Source organism: Capricornis sumatraensis, chromosome 13 (genome assembly GCF_032405125.1).
Source record: "Capricornis sumatraensis isolate serow.1 chromosome 13, serow.2, whole genome shotgun sequence".
Classification (NCBI taxonomy): Eukaryota; Metazoa; Chordata; class Mammalia; order Artiodactyla; family Bovidae; genus Capricornis; species Capricornis sumatraensis.
The window spans coordinates 75,048,532-75,068,526 of NC_091081.1; the positions used below are offsets into that span (position 1 = coordinate 75,048,532).

Genomic DNA, 19,995 nt, shown 5'->3' on the forward strand with positions numbered 1-19,995 from the left:
TACGACTATTTTTATCATAATTCCTGAAGAACTAACTTTTTATTAACTATGTAATACACCGGTAATTAAAATAAACACTTAACATATTAAAATACACGTTAATACAACTTCCATGGAATATAATTTGGGAATGTATTAACGTTTGGAATGAGAATGCTCCATGACCCAGCAACCCCATTCATAGAACTGTGTGCGGCCATGGGTGATTAGTTACACTAATGATGCTACAGCCACACAGTGCAATGTCATTCAGTTAGTTACTTAATGAATCATTAAAAATAAATAATACAGATTTTCATCTGAGGAAAGAGATTTCCTCCCCCTGGCATATTTTTCCTTTAGAGCACTTTCTCTGTTTATAATTTTCTGTTTATCAGTGTGATTTTTCACTGCATGTCTGACTCTTCAGTGGATTCCAAGCTCCAAGAGACCATAATCTCACTTGGCTCATTGGTGTATTTGTTCTTGGTGCTTTGTGTGCTGTCTGGTGCCTGGAAAGCTATGGGATGAATAAGTAAGTGTGTGTGAGCATGTGTGCAGATTTTCACTAATGTCAGGCAGACTGAAACGTTGAGTAGGACTTATCTCTGGGTGGGAAGTTGCAGGTCAGACCTATGTTTACCCCTCTGCTCCTCCATGACCTCAGGCAAGTCACTTATCTAAGCCTTGGATGTAATGACAAGACCTCAGATATCCAATTAAATGGTTCCTTATACGCCATGTAAATGTTTAAACTTCTAAGTTATTTAAAATGTCCTCAACCCTCAGACCACAGCCTAATACGTTCTTTTTTTTTTTTTTTTTTAGTGAACTTCTGCAAGACTTGGAAAACTGTGAAAATGATCCTGTGGCCATAGCAGAGTGCTTTGTGTCCAAGGTAAGCAGGGTTCATCTCTCTGAGCCAACCGAGACAGACACACACTGTTTTCATTGTAAAGTTAAGATGACCGATATGTTCTATATTGGATGAAGTTCACCACTGATCTCTCTCACTCTGAGGGGTTTTTCTCCCCACTAGCCAGGGGGAAAACAATTCAGTTCTCAGTAAGTTGTGTAGTCACTTCAGTTATGTCCAACTCTTTGCAGCCCCGTGGACCGTAGGCCCTAGGCTCCTCTGTCCATGGGATTCTCCAGGCAAGAATACTGGAGTGGGTTGCCATTCCCCTCTCTAGAGGGTCTTCCTTACGTCTCCTGCGTTGGCAGGCGGGTTCTTTACCACTAGAGCCACCTGGGAAGCCCAATAACTTAGCAGTTGTTTTAGAACTTGTGTAATAAATATTTAAGTGATGCTACATATCTGTCCTAAGAAAGACTTTAAGCTTGGGAAGAGGAGAGTCCAGAATAGAAGAATGTTAGGAAAATAAGTACATATAAAATATGACTAGATCAGTTATAAAAATCGGTAAGAATAGAAATACTTTACACATATATAAATATATATATTTAAGATACTGCCATATACATATATGTATACATAGATATATATAGATAAACATATATATATATATATATATATGGCACTGGCTTACTCATTTAGTGGAAAAACAGACCAGAATTAATATCCTGCCTCTTAAATATGCCCTTTAATTCTCCTGCTTTCTTCTCAAGTTGCACTGATGGCTTAGAAAAAATGCAAGGAGAGGATTTGAATTTTAAAGCTTAAATGACAGTCAGTTTATATTCTGTACCCAGGTAAGAGAATTCTGAAACATATAAGGGAATCCTTTACAACATTACTTTCTTGATGTTCTACTGTAAATAGAATCTTGTCTTACATTTCTCTAAAAATTCAGCAGCTTTTGTTTGGAAAACCTCTAGCAGAAATTGTTTTTCCAGCAAAACTTCATGTGATTTTTACAGTTGTGGTTTCAAATGTACAAAGGTTGAGGCAAAGTTCATGATGGCGCTTTTGGGTCAACTGAGAGTTAGCACCTCATTTAGAGTCTCGGAGGCCAGTGTGAACTTGGAGACGTCCTCCCAGCCTGACCGGGTTCCGGGGTTATTCCATAAGGTTATTTCTGATGATCCAATGGTTTTGAATCCAAACATAACACTCTTGGTTCTACTCAAGTGGGGCTCCTTAAAGGCAGTTGACGGACTTATATATAAAACACGCCTGACTTTGTGGGTGGCAGTGTATGTGTTAACATACAAAATGTTTGTGCACACATACTTACACACACAATTCTTCTCACAAGTGGCCTGTGTCACCGGGAAGGGTAAGAATTTGGAAAAGAGAAGGAAAATGAAAGAGGGAGAAATGGGTAAAAGATAAGGCTGAGTATATCAAAGAAGCTGTGTTAGCATAACCACAGTGAATAAACAACATAGAAGCTTTCGGAAACATTGGGGCTTTTCTGGTAACTGTAATCACAAGTTGATTAAAGACGGTCCAGCGTATGCTTAGCTCTGGCTTAATTATTCACATAAAAGTTTGTTTACGCACCAGGTTGCCAACTCCCAAATCTGATTTCTTGTTGTGATATTGCCAAGTTTAATTGGAAGACTGATTGCAGCACTCCACACTCCTGTGTGTGAGCAGGGAATAGCGAGGGGGTGTGTGTGGGTCTGGCACAGCCTGCTTCTCACTCAGCACCCTGAAATTTAGAAGATGTTACACTTTGTGAAACATAAGCAGCTGCTCACCTCTGGGGAGGAGTGGAAAATTGCTTTAATTGAGGGGCCTTTAATGAAAGAGGTGAAGCTGGCGGTTGCCAACTGCTTTTATCTGAGTCACTGGGGCTTACACAGAGTCAACTTTGACCTTGCTTTTGTGGTATGGCTAGGTGACCGAAATCCCTCCTGACAAGAGAACACAGCCCTTCTTACCTGCTGCCTAGAAAAGAACAACACAGCACTGCACAAGCCACTCTCAGGAGGGGTGAGCATCCCCGCCAGGCAGGCCAAGCGCTCGCCCCCCGAGCGCACGCCTGGTCTTAGGGCTCTGGAAACACCTGGAGCGGGTTTCCGTGGCTTCCTGCCTTCACCTCCACTCTCATTTCCGTCACTCAGCTTGACTGTCAGCCAGGCTGACCCTGGGTGACATTTAGGAGGGAAGTTTGTCTTCGGAGGCCCAACTTCCCTTAACCACCTTCTTTCACCTGATGCGTGGCCCCCTCCTCATTGGAGACTGTCTCCTTTCAGTGTCCAGGCATGTGTGTGTGCACGCACGCACGCAAACACACACACATATGCACATACACACACACACACACACGAGCCACTTGTTGAAATTATCCTCAGGAAACTGCTGGTATCAGATTAATAATATGATTAATATTAATATGAATAATATGATTAATAAGAATATGATTGGAGTCTATTCAAGTCAATGTTGTGGGCTTCCTGAATGGCACTAGGGATAAAGAACCCCCTACCAATGCAGGAGGCATAAGAGACACAGGTTCAATCCCTGGGTCCGGGAGATCCCCTGGAGGAGGGCATGGCAACCCACTCCAGTATTCTTGCCTGGAGAATCCCATGGACACAGGAGCCCGGTGGGCTATAGTCCATGGGGTCACAAAGAGTCAGACATGACTGAACGACTTAGCATGCACACACACAAATCAATGTCTCCTTACAGAGTAAGCCTTTCTCAGTACTGTCCTGTAAAAACTGCTCAGTCATCAGTGAGTGAGTGTGTGTGTGTGTGTGTGTGTGTGTGTGTGTGTGTGTGTGTGTGAAAAGTAGAGGGAGGGAGAAAGATGGAGTGGGGAGACATTAACATTATGGCAGAAGAAACCCTAAAATCATACAGATTTCTATTCTCTGATTGTTCATTCAGGAAACATTCAAACACCCTTCATGTTCAGTTGGCCCTGATGGCTATATTTTGGTTCTTTCATAATTAAATGTCTTATTTTGACATCATCACTAATTGCAACTTGAAAATGTTAAATAACCAGAAGAAGATATCTGTTTTTATATAATTTTCTCTCATTGCCTTCTTTCTCCCTAAATACTTCTGAAAAGGATTTGAGTGCATATCTCATAAGAAATAGTTATTCAGGGATTAACTAAATAGGAGTTACTGACTTTTGCGTAAAGCCATTATTTGAACTGTCCACAGGGCTTATAAATTTAAGATCAAATATGCATTTGGTTCTATATTAAGAATATATCAGAGATTTAAATCAAAACTGCCTAATTTAAGACAGAACAGAGTCATGATGTCACAGAATGGCCCAAATTCAGTTGTGCAGAGAAGCCTTGAGGTATTTTTAGGGTAGATGATGTAATTTAGAATGTTTTTATTGAGGCCATTGTGTTTGGTATTTCATATGCTGCTGCTGCTGCTGCTAAGTCACTTCAGTTGTGTCCGACTCTGTGCGACCCCGTAGACGGCAGCCCACCAGGCTCCCCTGTCCCTGGGATTCTCCAGGCAAGAACACTGGAGTGGGTTGCCATTTCCTTCTCCAATGCATGAAAATGAAAAGTGAAAGGAAAGTCGCTCAGTCGTGTCCGACTCCTAGCGACCCCATGGACTGCAGCCCACCAGGCTCCTCCATCCATGGGATTTTCCAGGCAAGAGTACTGGAATGAGTTGCCATTGCCTTCTCCGTCATGATGCTAAGTTTAAGGAAATCAGCCAAATAGCTGTTCAACCCCATACTGAGTGTGGCAGGAGGCAGGAACAGAGCAAGTAAGTGTGAGAGTGTGAGTACACCCAGAGAAGGGCTCCAGGGACTTCCCAGGTGGTCCAGTGGTTAAGACTCTGCACTCTGTGCTTCCACAGTGGGGGAATACAGCTCAATCCCAGACCAAAGAATAGAGAGAGGGGGGCACTCCAGTCTGATGTTAATTTCCTGGAAGACCTTGGGCAAGTCACTGTGCCTTTCTTATCCCTGGGGAAAGTGGAACACTCCAGTGCCTTCAGGAGCTAAGCTGATGAACACAGTGGGTGAATGGGCCCAGGCAGAGGCCAGAGCGTCAAGGTACTTATGCCTTGGGGACAGAAGTGTTATGTGAAACTGTAGGCCTAGGGCCTATGGATCTAATACTTTTTCAAGAGAAGGCAGAAATCAAAAAATTTTTATCTTCTAATTTTTAGAATTTGGCAACTTAGTGTTTTTTTAAATATTATGCTTAAAACTTTGGCAGCATACTATGTTGGCAAGGCCATGGGGAAATACACACTCCTTTAACTGTGGGAAAACAAAATAGACCCTGTGGAGGGGAAGTTGGCTATGTCTAGGAAAAGTACATCTGAATTCACCCTTCGTTCCAGCAATCCGACTTCCAGAAATCTGTCCTAAACATATAGTGACAAAATCTCAACAAAGGTGATGTTATACTTTACAGTACTAATTGTTACAATTTATAAATCTAAGGTACACGCGTGTATGTGTGCGTGCCCAATTGTGTCTCACTCCTTGCGACCCCATGGACTGCAGCCCACCAGGCTGCTCAATGGGGTTTTCCAGGCAAGAATACTGGAGTGGATTGCCATTTCCTTCTCCAGGCGACCTTCCTGACCCAGGATCAAACCTGCATCTCCTGCATTGGCAGGCGGATTCTTTACCACTGAGCCACCCACAGAAATATGCAATACATGGAAACAGCCCAAACGTTCATGAACAAAACCTGGTTGAATAAACTGTGGCATATTCACATAATAGAGTAGTACAAAGCAGTAAAAGCAAATAAAGAATATTGCTATATACTACTAGAAAGGGGATGGGGTGGGGCGTCTAGCACTGTGGTTCTCAGAGTGTGGTCTCTGGGCCACATCATATAGGAACTTGTTAGAAAGCAGATTCTCAGGCCCTACCCAGACCTACCAAATCAGAAACTCTGGGGGTGCAACCCAGTAATCTGTGTTTTAATAAGCTCTCAAGTTAATTCTAATGCTCAAGTTTGAGAATCACTGACATAACTTGCTTTTATTTATCTAGAAATGGGGAAAGTTATACTTATATTTCAATGTGTATGTTTAAAAAAATTTTTTTAAAGATAAACTGTAAGATTAGACATTGGTTCCTGAGGGGAGAGGCAGGGAATGGACTAGAATGAGAAGACATAGAAGCCAGACTTCTCTGAGTGTGCGTTTCTTTGGAGAGTTGACTTTGAAACCATGTATTTATTTTACATAATTATAAGACAAAGTTAAAGTTTAAAACAGCCTTCAAAAAATGAAAGCAGATTGAAACAATGAACCTAACTGTGAATCCAGTTTGTAGCTTGACCACACAGAGGAAAATGGCAATCAACCAAAAAATATGCTATGGGCAAAATACAACAAATACATCCTTAACCGTTTTCAGTAATGATATCATATATGATGGTTTCAGTATTGTTATTCCAAAATTGTGTGTATTGTGGGATAAAGCAAATGAATATTCACAGTTGTGTCATTCAGAACTGGAATTGGCAAAAGAAAGAAAATACAGATTAAGAATGAGGCTAATTAGAAACACTCTAGTCCTGAACCTGAATTGCAAGTATTAGCATCAACTAAGCATGTGTTTCTGTTAGGTCCAGACCATTTCTATCCTTTATCGAGCCCATCTTTGCATGAAATGTTCCCTTGGTATCTCTAATTTTCTTGAAGAGATCTCTAGTCTTTCCCATTCTATTCTTTTCCTCTGTTTCTTTGCATTGATCTCTGAGGAAGGCTTTCTTATCTCCTCTTGCTAGTCTTTGGAACTCTGCATTCAGATGCTTATATCTTTCCTACTCTCCTTTGCTTTTAGCTTCTCTTCTTTTCATAGCTATCTGTAAGGCCTCCTCAGACAGCCATTTTGCTTTTTTGCATTTCTTTTCCATGGGGATGGTCTTGATCCCTGTCTCCTGTACAATGTCACGAACCTCATTCCATAGTTCATCAGGCACTCTGTCTATCAGATCTAGTCCCTTAAATCTATTCCTCACTTCCACTGTATAATCATAAGGGATTTGATTTAGGTCATACCTGAATGATCTAGTGGTTTTCCCTACTTTCTTCAATTTTAGTCTGAATTTGGCAATAAGGAGTTCGTGATCTGAGCCACAGTCAGCTCCCAGTCTTGTTTTTGCTGACTATATAGAGCTTCTCCATCTTTGGCTGCAAAGAATATAATCAATCTGATTTCGGTGTTGACCATCTGGTGCTGTCCATGTGTAGAATCTTCTCTTGTGTTGTTGGAAGAGGGTGTTTGCAGAGACATTACTTTGCCAACAAAGATCTGTCTAGTCAAGGCTATGGTTTTTCCAGTGGTCATGTATGGATGTGAGAGTTGGACTCTGAAGAAAGCTGAGTGCCGAAGAATTGATGCTTTTGAACTGTGGTGCTGGAGAAGACTCTTGAGAGTCCCTTGGACTGCAAGGAGATCCAACCAGTCCATTCTAAAGGAGATCAGTCCTGGGTGTTCTTTGGAAGGAATGATGCTAAAGCTGAAACTCCAATATTTTGGCCACCTCATGCAACGAGTTGACTCATTGGAAAAGACTCTGATGCTGGGAGGCATTGGGGCAGGAGGAAAAGGGGACAACAGAGGATGAGATGGCTGGATGGCATCACTGACTCGATGGACGTGGGTTTGGATGAACTCTGGGAGATGGTGATGGACAGGGAGGCCTGGCATGCTGCAATTAATGGGGTCACAAAGAGTCGGACACGACTGAGCAACTGAACTGAAGCATGTGTTTTAGCTTTAGAAACACCATATTTCTAACTCTGTCCACTGAAAAGGCCTAGAAATGATAATTAACCTGGTAGCAAGAGCATCGCTAACGCTCAGATTGTGATTCCCACATACTGTTGCCTGCGTGAAGAAATCCGGGCTCCGGGAGAATGAGTGTGGGAGGGAAATGTGCAAGAGGATCTGAAACATCTTGTCACCCCAGAAAGGAACGAGCTACTGGAGGCTGTAGGTCGGGTCACAGATACTCAAGAAGAGGCTCCTATTGGCCAAAGATGGGATCGTTTGAGCATCAGTAAAAAGATAGCTAACTAAAAACAACTGAAAGTCATGAAATATGTTTATATTCATGAAATTCACAGTGATGTTAAAAAACCCAAGTCCTTTACACGATATTAGAGAGCTGATGCATTATTTTAAAAATTAAGGAAAGGAATCAAGCATTTATCCTGTCTTTCCCATACAAACCACAAACTGCAGGGTAACTAATCTAAGGCAGTTCCTTTCTTGGAAAAAAAGTCTGGCTAATGAATGAAGAAAGAATAGTATTTCCAATTATCACCATTTTGCAGCCCTTCATGAATTAAAAGACCTAAGCAGTAATTACCAATGATTATTAACATCATAGAAAGAAACAACCAGTTCCTATGCCTCTCAGTTTAAGTACAATCCAGTCTATGATGTACTTGGGCCAAATTATGGAACCTAAATCCAGTCAAGCCTCTTCTAAACCACAAGGAGTGTGGAAGACAGAGAAACGTAGTAAAGAAAGCCGTAGGGACTTGATCAGCAAAACTGAGACTGCAGGAGAAATCATCTGGCTTCTTCAACTTAATTGCAGGAGGGAAATAAGAGGGGGAATTTATAGATTAGAAGGGACTTAGATATCAACAATATCAAGTTGCTGTGTATGGATGTTATTTGGAATACAGAGCAAACAGAAAACTATAATTTTTAAAAAGAAAAGAAAAAATAGGAATAGTGATAATGAACCTTCGTGATATTATGAAATTATTTATTTACATTTTCTTGAAGTAAAGTTGGTTTATAATGTGTTTAGTTTCTGCTATATGGCAAAATGACTCAGTTTTTTTATACACACATATATATATATTTCTTTCCATGTTCTTTTCCATTATGGTACATCACAGGATATTGAATATAGTCCCGTATGCTATACAGTAGATATATACTACTATATATATTGCTGTTTATCCATGTTATATGTATAATAGTTGGCATCTGCTAATGCCAACCCCCCAGTCCTTCCCATGGAATTATTTAAAGATGATAATAGCATTGTGGTAATGTTTCTCTTTTAAAGTTCTCTTGTTAAAGATATATACTAAAGTATTTACAAGTAAGTGAAGTGATATTATGTCTAGAATTTGTTGATAAGGGAATCTGGAATCAATTTGCTGATAAGGGAACCATAGCAAAAGGCAAGAATCCCCCATTAGTTAGCCAAACATTTAATGCGTTTGAGGCATTGCTGCTGTTCTAGATGTACAAATGAGTAGACTTGGATCCTGCTCTCAAATAATTTCAGCTTCATAGGAGAGAGGGGCATTCATTAGTTCAAAAAACATTATGTGCCAGGCAAGCACGCGATGGCCCCTCTCCTGCAGAAACTCACAGTGTAGAGTGGTAGAAGATGCACAAAAAAATGTCATGCTCATTTGGCAAATGCTGTAAGATAGGTTGGTACTGAGCGTTGTGGGACCCCAGAGTAGGAGCAACTGGCTCAGTCCAAGAGCTCAAGAAAGTCCCCTGAGAGGAAATAAACCCTCCGTTCAATGTCAAAAGGTGCCTAGTGGCTGTCCAGTGAGAAAGGTGGGAAAGACCGTGGGCAGAGGAAGCCACACACACAGGGCTTGAAAGTATTCCCTTGCACATGCTTCCAACATGTTCTGACCACATAATATTTAAATTATCTGCTTATATTTCTCTCTCACCCTGCAAATGCCCCAGGGGACCATGAGCACCTGGGAACAAAAACCCTGTTGTCTTCCTCTTCCTATTTGCCTTCAGATTCATCTAACATAGCAGATGCTCAATAAGTATTTAATGATCGATCTCAAATGAGTTCAAGTGCATGTGGATTCTAGGTATAAATCAAGGTAGTTAAAATGGCACGAATGATTGCCACAGGGACTCAGAAGACAGGCCAAGGTAGTTAGAGAAACAACATATAAAACAGCATCTTTTAAAGGATGAATGATATATCTTTTATTTTTCATTGAATGTTGTTGTCTACTTTTTTTTTTTTTTTTTTTTAGCCTATTACATCTCTTTTGTTTCCTTGCAGAGTGAAGAGTTCCACATTTATACCCAGTATTGCACGAACTATCCAAGGTACGCCTGGTGAATGTGTGGAAATACTTTTGCTTACCTTCATGTTGCTTGAGGTCGGTCAACGCAGTATATGTGGTCAGTGGGCACTATGTGCCTGGCGCTGTGCAGAATACTGTGGGAAAACTGCAGAAATGCTGAGAACGGATAACAGGGGTATCCTGATACTGATCCATTCAGGCCTAGGGACTACCCGGCAGAGCAGCCTGGGGGGAAAATTGTGAATGACCTTGGAGGAGACCAAAAAGATTGTTAGGTGTCCTCCACTGGACTCCTAGAAGTGTTTGGCTAGAAGAAGGCTTATCTATTAACCCTTTTGTATGTGTGCTGTGTTTTTAAGAATGTGGGATGTCCTGCTAATGAGTTTATATAATCTATCTGGGGATAAAATAGGTTATATTTTTGCTATGTAAGTTTTAGAAGCTACGCAAGTTTTATGGAGCTCAGAGAAGGGAATGATCATGATAAGCTTCCTACCTGGACCATCAGTTCAGGTTCACTTACCCGAGAGGTGGTGGTAGGAGGGCCGTTGAAGGAGTAGCCTCAGTGATCATTCAGTAAGGGAATCAGGTCTAAGACCATGACTCACTCTGCTGGAAATCTTTTTTTCTGCAAAAGACATTTATTGAGCACTTAGTAATTTCAAGTGCTACTCTTAGTGCTATAAATACAAAATGTGGTTGAATTTCATTTTCCCAACAATCTAGAGATGTTAAGGGATTAAAGAAAGGCAGAATGCACAGACAACACAGGGCCTGGCCCTGATAAGCCCTCCAGAAGTGCTTGTTTATCACCATCCCTGCCCCATCCCCACTGCATGGATGAAATCATCAAGCCTCCAGTAGGTTTATTGAATTTACAGGAGTCACACAGCTGACATGTGAGCGGACCCAGCTGAGATTTAAACCAAGGTTGGTCTGGCCTCAGACCTCATGCTGCCACATCCTTGTAGAATTTCTGAAGCTTTATGATTCCCTCTGCCCCTTACCTTTCTACTGTCTGTCTGCCCATGACTAGCAAGACTAGCATTGTTATGTTAGGCATGAACCAGGAAGAGAGCTCAGGGAACTTTTATCTACTCTGTAGCCAGTCTTGGTATGGACGTGTCCGTAAGGATAAAGTGGGTGCTGGAGTCCACCTTGAAGAGAATCCAGCAGGCTGAGCCCCTTGTGCCACTGTGGTCAGGAAGAGCAAGTGGGTCATTCCTGCCTGGTGGTAGAAAGCCAGTGTGGATTAAAGGATGTGAAGCCAGAGGCTTGGGCTTACCATAGCAAAACTCTTTCCATTGAAGAATTTTCACATCCTCCTTTAAATACTGGTCTGCATATTGTGCTGTGGTGATTTATTTGGTTGGTGGCCAAGCAAGTTTGTCCCAGGTTTCTCTGAAAACAAAACAAAACCCCACATGCAGATTAGTACATTTATCCATCTCCTTATCTGTAGACCCACCCACACTTTACACAGTTTCACTTACACAATGCTGTCTCCTAAAACATTTGTTGCCACCTCGCTGCTAAAGATATCAGGACATTGTAGGATGCCCCAACTAAATCTGTGGTCCTTATGCCAAAAGCCAGCATTATACCACACCCTGATGCAGAGAAATCACAGAATCAGGCCTCAACTTCTCCATAGACCTTCCTTCTGAGAGAAATGGAAAACCTTTCCAACTCTGAAGAATCAGCAGAGCCCTGGACCCAGTTATCGGGAGCCAGATGCTAGAGTGGCTTGTGTGGAGGATTATGTCTGTGTAAATTTCATTATAAACATGTCATTGGAAGAAATATCTTCTGAATATTTAGTTTTGGAGGTTTATATTAAGATTTTCCTAACTTCGTAATAAGAATGGAGAGTGCAAAATGAAAGCAACTTTTATAAACTAGGCTGCTTCAGGGTGCAGACAGGCACAGTCATTTGTGCAAGGACATATCTGAGGGCCTGTCCTTCATGGCGCACAAGTCCACATTCTGTGTACACTGGCGGGAGATAGGAGCTAATATCCCATGCCTTCAAGCAGTTCATTTTCTTTTGAGGGTCAGAACTGAGCCAAATGCACTAGTGGGACAGCCGTTAGGAAAGAGCAAATCAGTGAAGATAAGTCAGCGCAGCACCACCTCAGTCATGTGTAACAGAGGCTAAAGATGTGTGAGATAAGGGAGGAGAAGTCAGGACAGTTTCCTGGAGGAAGTGTTTTGTATTTCAGATCTGACCTTAAAGAAGGAAAGAAACATGTTAGCAGGGATATGCTCCCAGGCCCTCTCAGTGAAGTGGGTACATCCGAGTCTTGCCCAGTTGTGTGGTTTTCATGTTCATAGGAAAAGATTTTTCTCTCATCCCCCTCCTAACCATTTGCTCTCTGAGGCCCAAGCTTTCCCTCCCCTCCCCTGTCTTCACAAGCCGTGAGCGCCAGGTGTTTCAGCCCATCTGACAACGTGTCTTCCCCCTTTGGACCTGGGCTGCTGATATTGTGTCTCCTGCATGCCTTGACAGGTATCCTTCTTCATAGCAGTCACGCCCCAGTGACTTCCCTGGGAAGAGGCTCAAGCCCTCCCTCTTGTCCCCAGGGAGAGGGCCAGACCCACTCAGGTCATTGTCCTCGAATGTCCCCACGTGGCCTCAATCTGGAGTTCAGTGTGCTTAGCATCTCCTGCAGGTGTCTTATCCTTGTGCAAGAACTCAAGACTTCAGAGGGTTAGACAGCCAGTGAGCAGCTAATTCTGACTCTAAAGAGCCTTAGAAAAGTCCCTGGGTTCCATGGTAAAGAATTGTTTTGAAATCTTGACTTGAAGGGAAAAATAAATCTGTTTGAATAGATATTTCTCCAAGCAGTCAGACACAAAAGGGATTCTGATCATTTCGTCAGGAGACCACCGTCCGTCACTTCCTTCCATGGAGTTTTATTTTGTTGTTTGGCTCCAATTTTCTGAATTAATTCTGAAAACCTATTAAGACTTGGGGAGAAAGGGGCTGAAGTCACTTCCACCTGCTTCTAACTTATGAGACCATGAGATTTTAATTTATGTGTGTGTGTGACCTCACAAGACCACCAGCTTACTTCATGGATAAGATGTGAGTGTTGTTTCAGCCATCTCTCTAGAATGTTTGGGGGCCAAACTTCTTGCCTTTGGAGTAGAGAAGGAATCCTGAGCCATTTTTCTAATACACTCTGTAAAGCACGGTCCTTGAGGACCAAGGTTAACCAGCTGTTTCAAAAACTGAATTTAGAATGAGGAGAGAGATACCTGGAGGTGGACAGAAAGGTCTGTTCAGAGATTCTCAAAGGGAAGTTCCCTGGGAAACGAGGTCTCCAAAGACCTGCATGTAACATCACACACGTTGTGCACTTACACAAACACAACCAGCAAAGCAGGCGACAGATGTCTGGCAGGGGGCTGGGTCTGCTGGAAAGAAGCCACTCCTTTTTCTTAGTACGATGGTGACCGCTCCTTGCAGTGTAACTTGTGAAAACTGAATGCAGATATGAAGTTGAACAGCGAACAAAGATGCTCATGTGTGTGCGCTCACTCAATCCACGTGTCCAACTCTTTGCAAGCCCATGGACCATACCCCACCAGGCTCCTCTGCCTATGGAATTTTCTAGGCAAGAATACTGGAATGAGTTGCCATTTCCTATTCCAGGGGAGCTTCCCGACCCAGGGCTCAGACCCGCGCCTTTTGCGTTTCCTGTATTGGCAGGCAGATTCTTTAAATTGGGGTTCCATCCAATTTAAATCCCCTTTGGCAAGTCCTGTGTCCTGATAGGGGCTTCATCTCCCTGAAGGACAGAGCTGGCAGCTTAGATGTCATGTGTCCATGTCTCACTGCCCTCTTATAGTGTCTTTTTCTAATTCACCCAGAGGTGAATCGGGACCAGACTCACCCAGTTCAACCAGGGGGACACTTTTTCCTCACCTGCCCAGAGGCCTTCTAGTCTACCTATTTTTCTACTGCCACTTTATCTGCTTTAGGGCCTTGATACACGCATTTAAAGGACTTGCCTGGCGGCTCAGATGGTAAAGAATCCAGCTGCAATGCAGGAGACCTAGGTTCGATCCCCGAGTCAGGAAGATCGCCCAAAGGAGGGCATGGCAACCCACGCCAGTATTCTTGCCTGGACAATTCCATGGGTAGACAGGCTACAGTCCATGGGGTCGCCAAGTTGGACATGAGTGAGCAACTAACATTTTCACTTTCACCGGCATTGATTTTAAAATATTCTTGCAGGTCCGTGGCCGTGCTAACAGAGTGTATGAGGAACAAGATGCTGGCCAAATTCTTCAGGGAACGGCAGGAAACTTTGAAACACTCACTGCCTCTGGGGTCCTATCTCTTGAAGCCAGTTCAGCGGATTCTCAAGTATCATCTCCTTTTGCATGTAAGTTTCTGCCTGCACTGGAAGGACTTTCTAGAGGCTAAGGGTTTTATGTGTATATATTAAGTTTAGGAGAAAAAAAAAATCAAAAGTGGCTGTGGACATATGGAAACATTTTCCACACTCATACTTTACAACTGACTAATCTGCTTTGAGGAATTAGAGATATTTATATGGTAGCCCTGCAGCCTCATTGATAACAGCCAAGTAGAAAGATTCATTTTAGCTCTAATGGTGAAAGGGCTTACAAGTCCTTCACTCCAGGCAGTGACAGTTTCAAGCAAGGAGCTGTCTTCTTAATGAACAACAGATTTTTTTGTGTATGCTTTATTTTACTTCCATGAGCCCGGATTCGGTAGGCAGCTGGGAGTAAGAGCTGTTTGTCAAAGACTGGCTTTCGTAGGAGCAAAGAGAAAGGGCTGAAAGGAGAGAAGACAGATGAGCAGTGTGATAAATGTCTTTGAGCTGGGCTTCACCTCACTCTGGGTTCTGTTCTCTTTATATCATTTCCCAGTATTTGTACAAAATTTAAGGAGGCTTTAGAAACAAAAGTAGACATAGCTCTCATACAGTCTCATTTCTTATCCTCTAAGGAAGCTGATAAAAATGGAAAAGAGTGTTCTCGAAAGTAATTTCATTCTGTCAGGAGGGTGAATTGCCTTGGCAATTTGACAAAGACAGGATAGCCCAGTGGTTAGGTTGAGAGCAGGGCTGTGGTCAAGACACTACCTGGGTCCCAGTTCTGGGCATTTCCCAGATTCACGGTGCCTCACAGGTAGACAATACAGAAAAACTCTTATTTTTATTTTGTTACTTTATTTTATTAATTGGAGTATAATTGCTTTCAATGGGGCTTCCCTGATGTAAAGAAACTGCCTGCAATACAGGAGACCCAGGTTTGATCCCTGTGTTGGGAAGATTCCCTGGAGAAGAGAATGGCTACCCACTCCAGTATTCTTGCCTGGAGAATCCCACAGACAGAGGAGCTGGTGGGCTGCAATGTTGTGTTAGTTTCTGGTGTACAGCAAAGTGAATCAGCTACATGTTTACAGATATACCTTCCCTCTTGAGCCTTCCTCCCACACCCCTACTTTATTATTTTTAATGCTACATTAAAAATCTTTTCTTAAAAGATTGAAATCCAGAGTTCCTATCTATATCAACATGCCTGCAGTATACATGTATCTCTTTTTAAATGATCCCAGGCTTCTAACTTGGTTAAGCATGCCAAGGTTGCCTAGTTCACATGCATTTAAAACTGAAAGCACTCTTTATGGTCCCTCTTTACCAAAAATTTCTCAGCTTTGTCTGTTTGCCTGTGTGGCCCATCTTGGGAGAGTCTTGTGTCCTATGAAACCACATTGTGGATATTACTTTAGTTGTTCGATTGGCTTTAATGACCCCTAAATTTAGTGGGATTAATTTACTAAATCAGTGCCAAATAATTCTTTAAAAAAGACTGGCTTTCCCACGATAGATCTTTGCTGGACTCTGCTAATATGGTATAGACTGTAGCCTGCAAGGCTCCTCTGTCCATGGAATTCTGCAGGCAAGAATACTGGAGTGGGCTGCCATTCCCTTCTCCAGGGGATCTTCCTGACCCAGGGATCGAACTCGAGTCTCCTGCATCACAGGCAGATTCTTTACCATCTGAGCCACCAGGGAAACCCATCTGAGTCTAGTGTGTCCCAATAATATCTACCTAATGGCTTTCTAGACAGTAAGTCAATCAAAAGAAAAGTCTCAGATCTCTGTCGCTTAAACAAGACTCCACTTGAGATTCTTACAAAGAGTTAACTGCTAGGAAGAACAGCCCTCACCCTCTAAATTAAAAGCTGGGATATTAGTACATGCTGCTATAACAAAATGCCATAGCCTGGGTGACTTGGACAGCAAACATTTATTTCTCAGTGTTGGAGGCTGAAAGCCAAAGCCCAGGGGGCGAGCATGGCTGAGTTCTCATTTGCAGCCGGCCTTCTCCTCTTCGTTTCCTCGCATGGTAGAAAGAGGCAGGACTGCTCTCTGGGGTCTCTTTCATGAGAGCACTAACCCCTTGTATGATGGCGCCACTCTCGGGCCGCTTGTTTGGTTGCTGAGTCCTATTCGGTTCTCTGCAGTCCCTGGATGGCAGCATACCAGGCTCCCCTGTCCTCCACTGTCTCCCGGAGTTTGCTCAAATTCATGTCCATTGGATTAGTGATGCCATCCAACCATCTCATCCTCCGCCACCCCTTTCTCCTTTGGGTTCAGTCTTTCCCAGCATCAGGGTCTTTTCCAATGAGTCGACTCTTCGCATGAGGTAGCCAAAGTATTGGCGCTTCAGAACCAGTCCTTCCAATGAATATACAGTCGATTCCTTTAGAATTGACTGGTTTAATCTCCTTGCAGTCCAAAGGACTCTCAAGAGTCTTCTCCAGCACCACAATTCAAAATCATGAATCCTTTGGTGCTCAGCCTTCTTTATGGTCCAACTCTCACATCCGTACATGACTACTGGAAAAACCATACAGACCTTTGTCAGCAAAGGGATGAATCTGCTTTTTACTGTACTGTCTAGGTTTGTCATAGCTTTCCTTCCAAGAAGCAAGCTTCTTCTAATTTCATGGCTGCGGTCACCGTTTGCATGGCCTGATACTGCTACTCCTACTGCTAAGTCACTTCAGTCGTGTCTGACTCTTGGCGACCCCATGGACTGCAGCCTACCAGGCTCCTCTGTCCATGGGATTTTCCAGGCACGAATACTGGAGTGGGGTGCCATTGCCTTCTCCATTGCATGGCCTAGTCACCTCCAAAAGCCCCCATCCTAATCCCAGCACATTAAAGGAAAGGATTTCAACATCCTAACTTGTGGAAGATACAACCACTAGGTCTGTTACAGCTGACAGTGAAGAAAAAAGAGACGAGCAGTAGTTAGATGAATTTAAAACTAACTTCCTGTTTCCTGGAGTATTTTTGCTTTCATACTTGGTTTAAAGTGTTCCTTCTAGGTCTTTCACATCCCTTCAAAGTTGTGTAGTCACCCGTGAAGATCCCCACAGGAATACACTCTGTACTTCTGAGTCTGTTTATGATCAACAGGAGTGCCTCTCGGGCTAAAAGAAGAAATGATTATTTTTTAAAGTTTGCTCTTGATCTTGCTGCTGCTGCTGCTGCTAAGTCGCTTCAATCGTGTCCGACTCTGTGCGACCCCATAGACGGCAGCCCACCAGGCTCGCCCGTCCCTGGGATTCTCCAGGCAAGAACACTGGAGTGGGTTGCCATTTCCTTCTCCAATGCATGAAAGTGAAATCGCTCAGTCATGTCCGACTCTTAGTGACCCCATGGACTGCAGCCCACCAGGCTCCTCCGCCCATGGGATTTTCCAGGCAGAAGTACTGGAGTGGGGTGCTGCCCTTGATCTTATCTGGAAGTTATTAGTGATATGGTTTCATAGGACCTTTCTAACAGCTGAGTCTGAGTGTAGAAAGAAAATGTAAATTCCTTGCCAGTTTGTAGCTGGATGGAAAGTTTGAGGATTCAGTAAAAGTGAACAAAGTGACTATAAAACAATGGAATTTTCATAATTTATACCATGAGATTCAACCTCTACCCTTGAGCTTAACATGTGTGCATGATAAGGATCGTAGGAACAATCTAATTGATCATAATATCTTCTTACTGTCTTAGATATTTACAGTGGAATTTAGATACCTACAAGGTATTGCTGCTCTTTTAACAAGATACAGCTTCAATTAAATAAGCATTTACTTACCACCTAGTTCTCTCGTGGGCACTTTTGAGAAGATAAAGGATTAAAGGGACTATGCAATAGTCCCTATCCTTAGACTCACAGAAGTCTAGGGACATGTGTCTTGTGTACCTGAAAGAACTGGAAAAGAACCCTGTCCCTTTCTCATCTGCCTGGGATTGTGGAATTCCAAAGCTTAGCTAAGTGCTGGTGTTACATTCTTCTGAGCATCAGAGAGTGAATACTTGAACTATAAGCTCTCTCTCAACACTCAGAAGGAGTATCTTTAGTGAATTTCATTTGGGCTTTAAAGCCTTGACTACATGAAAATACACTTTCTACATAGGTATTTTTTTTTGAAACATAATGTCCACTATGTTCTTTTTCTTCTTTAGTTTGTTATGTACTAAGCCCTGTGTGTGATGTTTTGCTTCCTCTGGGAGAAAAAAAAAAAATCAGTATATTTTCTGTATTTTAAGAGAGAGAACTATATACATTGGCCACCAGGAATTTCAGAAATCTCCAAATGCAATATCAACTCTCCTATCTCCTACAATCACCCGGATGTCTCTGTGAGACTTAATGGCCTATATACTTTTTTCATCACCCTTGTCAAATTCCTCCTTGTAAAATTCTAATCAACTTCTATCTTTTCTAACTCCACTTTTATTCATTCTTATCATTTCTTTGCAGGTTTTTCTGGTAGTTATCTCAAGATTTTAAGGAAAGATAGTAGTGTGTAAATAAATAAGCAAAAATAAAATGAGAAACTCATCTTAGAAGTACCATTTGTTTCAGTGAATATATGGGAAAAAAAAGAAAATAATTAGAGTGGTTTTTTGCTGTTTGTTTGTTTTTGTTTTAGGAAATAGAAAATCACCTTGACAAGGACACAGAGGGCTACGATGTGGTGCTTGATGCCATAGACACGATGCAGAGAGTAGCCTGGCACATCAATGACATGAAGCGGAAGCATGAACACGCTGTCCGCCTGCAGGTGAGGCCTCGGGGTGGCCGTGTCTGGTGAGCCCATGGGCCTATTGCTTGCTACCATTTCCCAAATCAGATGTTAAGCCTGCTCAGTCTTGCAGGCCACCCAGGGTCTTCATCACAGATCTCGCTAAGAAACATCAGGACCAAAAGAAAAGAGTAGGCCATCAATAATACTGATCATTGTTGAATGTAGTTATTATGACTCAGGGAACTCAAACTGGGGCTCTGTGACAACCTCAAGGGGTGGGATGGAGTGGGAGGTGGGAGGGAGGTTCAAGAGGGAGGGGTCATACGTACACCTATGGCTAATTCATGTTGATGTATGGCAGAAACCAACACAGTATTGCAAAGTTGTTATCCTTCAATTACAAATAAATAAATCCCTGGGTCAGGAAGATCCCCTGGAGAATGGAATGGCAATCCACTCCAGTATTCTTGCCTGGAGAATTCCGTGGACAGTGGAGCCTGACAGGCTACAGTCCATGCGGTTGCAAAGAGTCAGACACGACTGAGTGTCCGAACTGTGTAAAAGGGTTTTAAGCCTCTGTTCCTCTGTCACTGGTTCACAAAGTCATGAGATGGTGAACATGTGGTGATGCGGCGGGGGACTCAGGAAGGAGGACTAAGTCCAGAACCAGGTCCTTGGCAGCTTTCCTGGGAAGGGGACGTACTGTGGCATTTTAGACCCCTCACTTTTAAAACAAGACACGTTTGCTAATGTCCCTTCCATCGTCACCGTATTTAGCTCTAAATTCCTGCGAACTTTGGATGGATGCTAAGTCAGTGACCATGTCCTAGGCAGCTTAGAAGATGCGCTATTTAAAAACTGAAGGTCGTGTCTGCTCAGAGACTAGGCCGAGGCTCTTGGTTGTCCCCGGAGTAAAAAAAAAGCCCAATGTGACTCCATGCTATTCAGAGCACCTGTGTTCAGC

At 42.7% G+C, this 19,995-nt stretch overlaps 1 protein-coding gene across 3 annotated transcripts in view; it reads left to right on the plus strand.

Annotated features, from left to right (window-relative positions):
- The window catches only part of PLEKHG1 (pleckstrin homology and RhoGEF domain containing G1), a 104,334-nt gene that overhangs the window by 51,235 nt on the left and 33,104 nt on the right, over nt 1–19,995 (plus strand). For 2 of the 3 annotated variants that reach the window (XM_068984995.1, XM_068984996.1), the window contains exons 3-6: nt 808–877; nt 9,928–9,974; nt 14,196–14,346; nt 18,936–19,067. In XM_068984995.1, coding sequence (XP_068841096.1) covers nt 808–877; nt 9,928–9,974; nt 14,196–14,346; nt 18,936–19,067 — 400 coding nt within the window. The remainder of the gene's footprint in view (nt 1–807; nt 878–9,927; nt 9,975–14,195; nt 14,347–18,935; nt 19,068–19,995) is intronic. The other variant, XM_068984997.1, reaches the window with a different exon arrangement.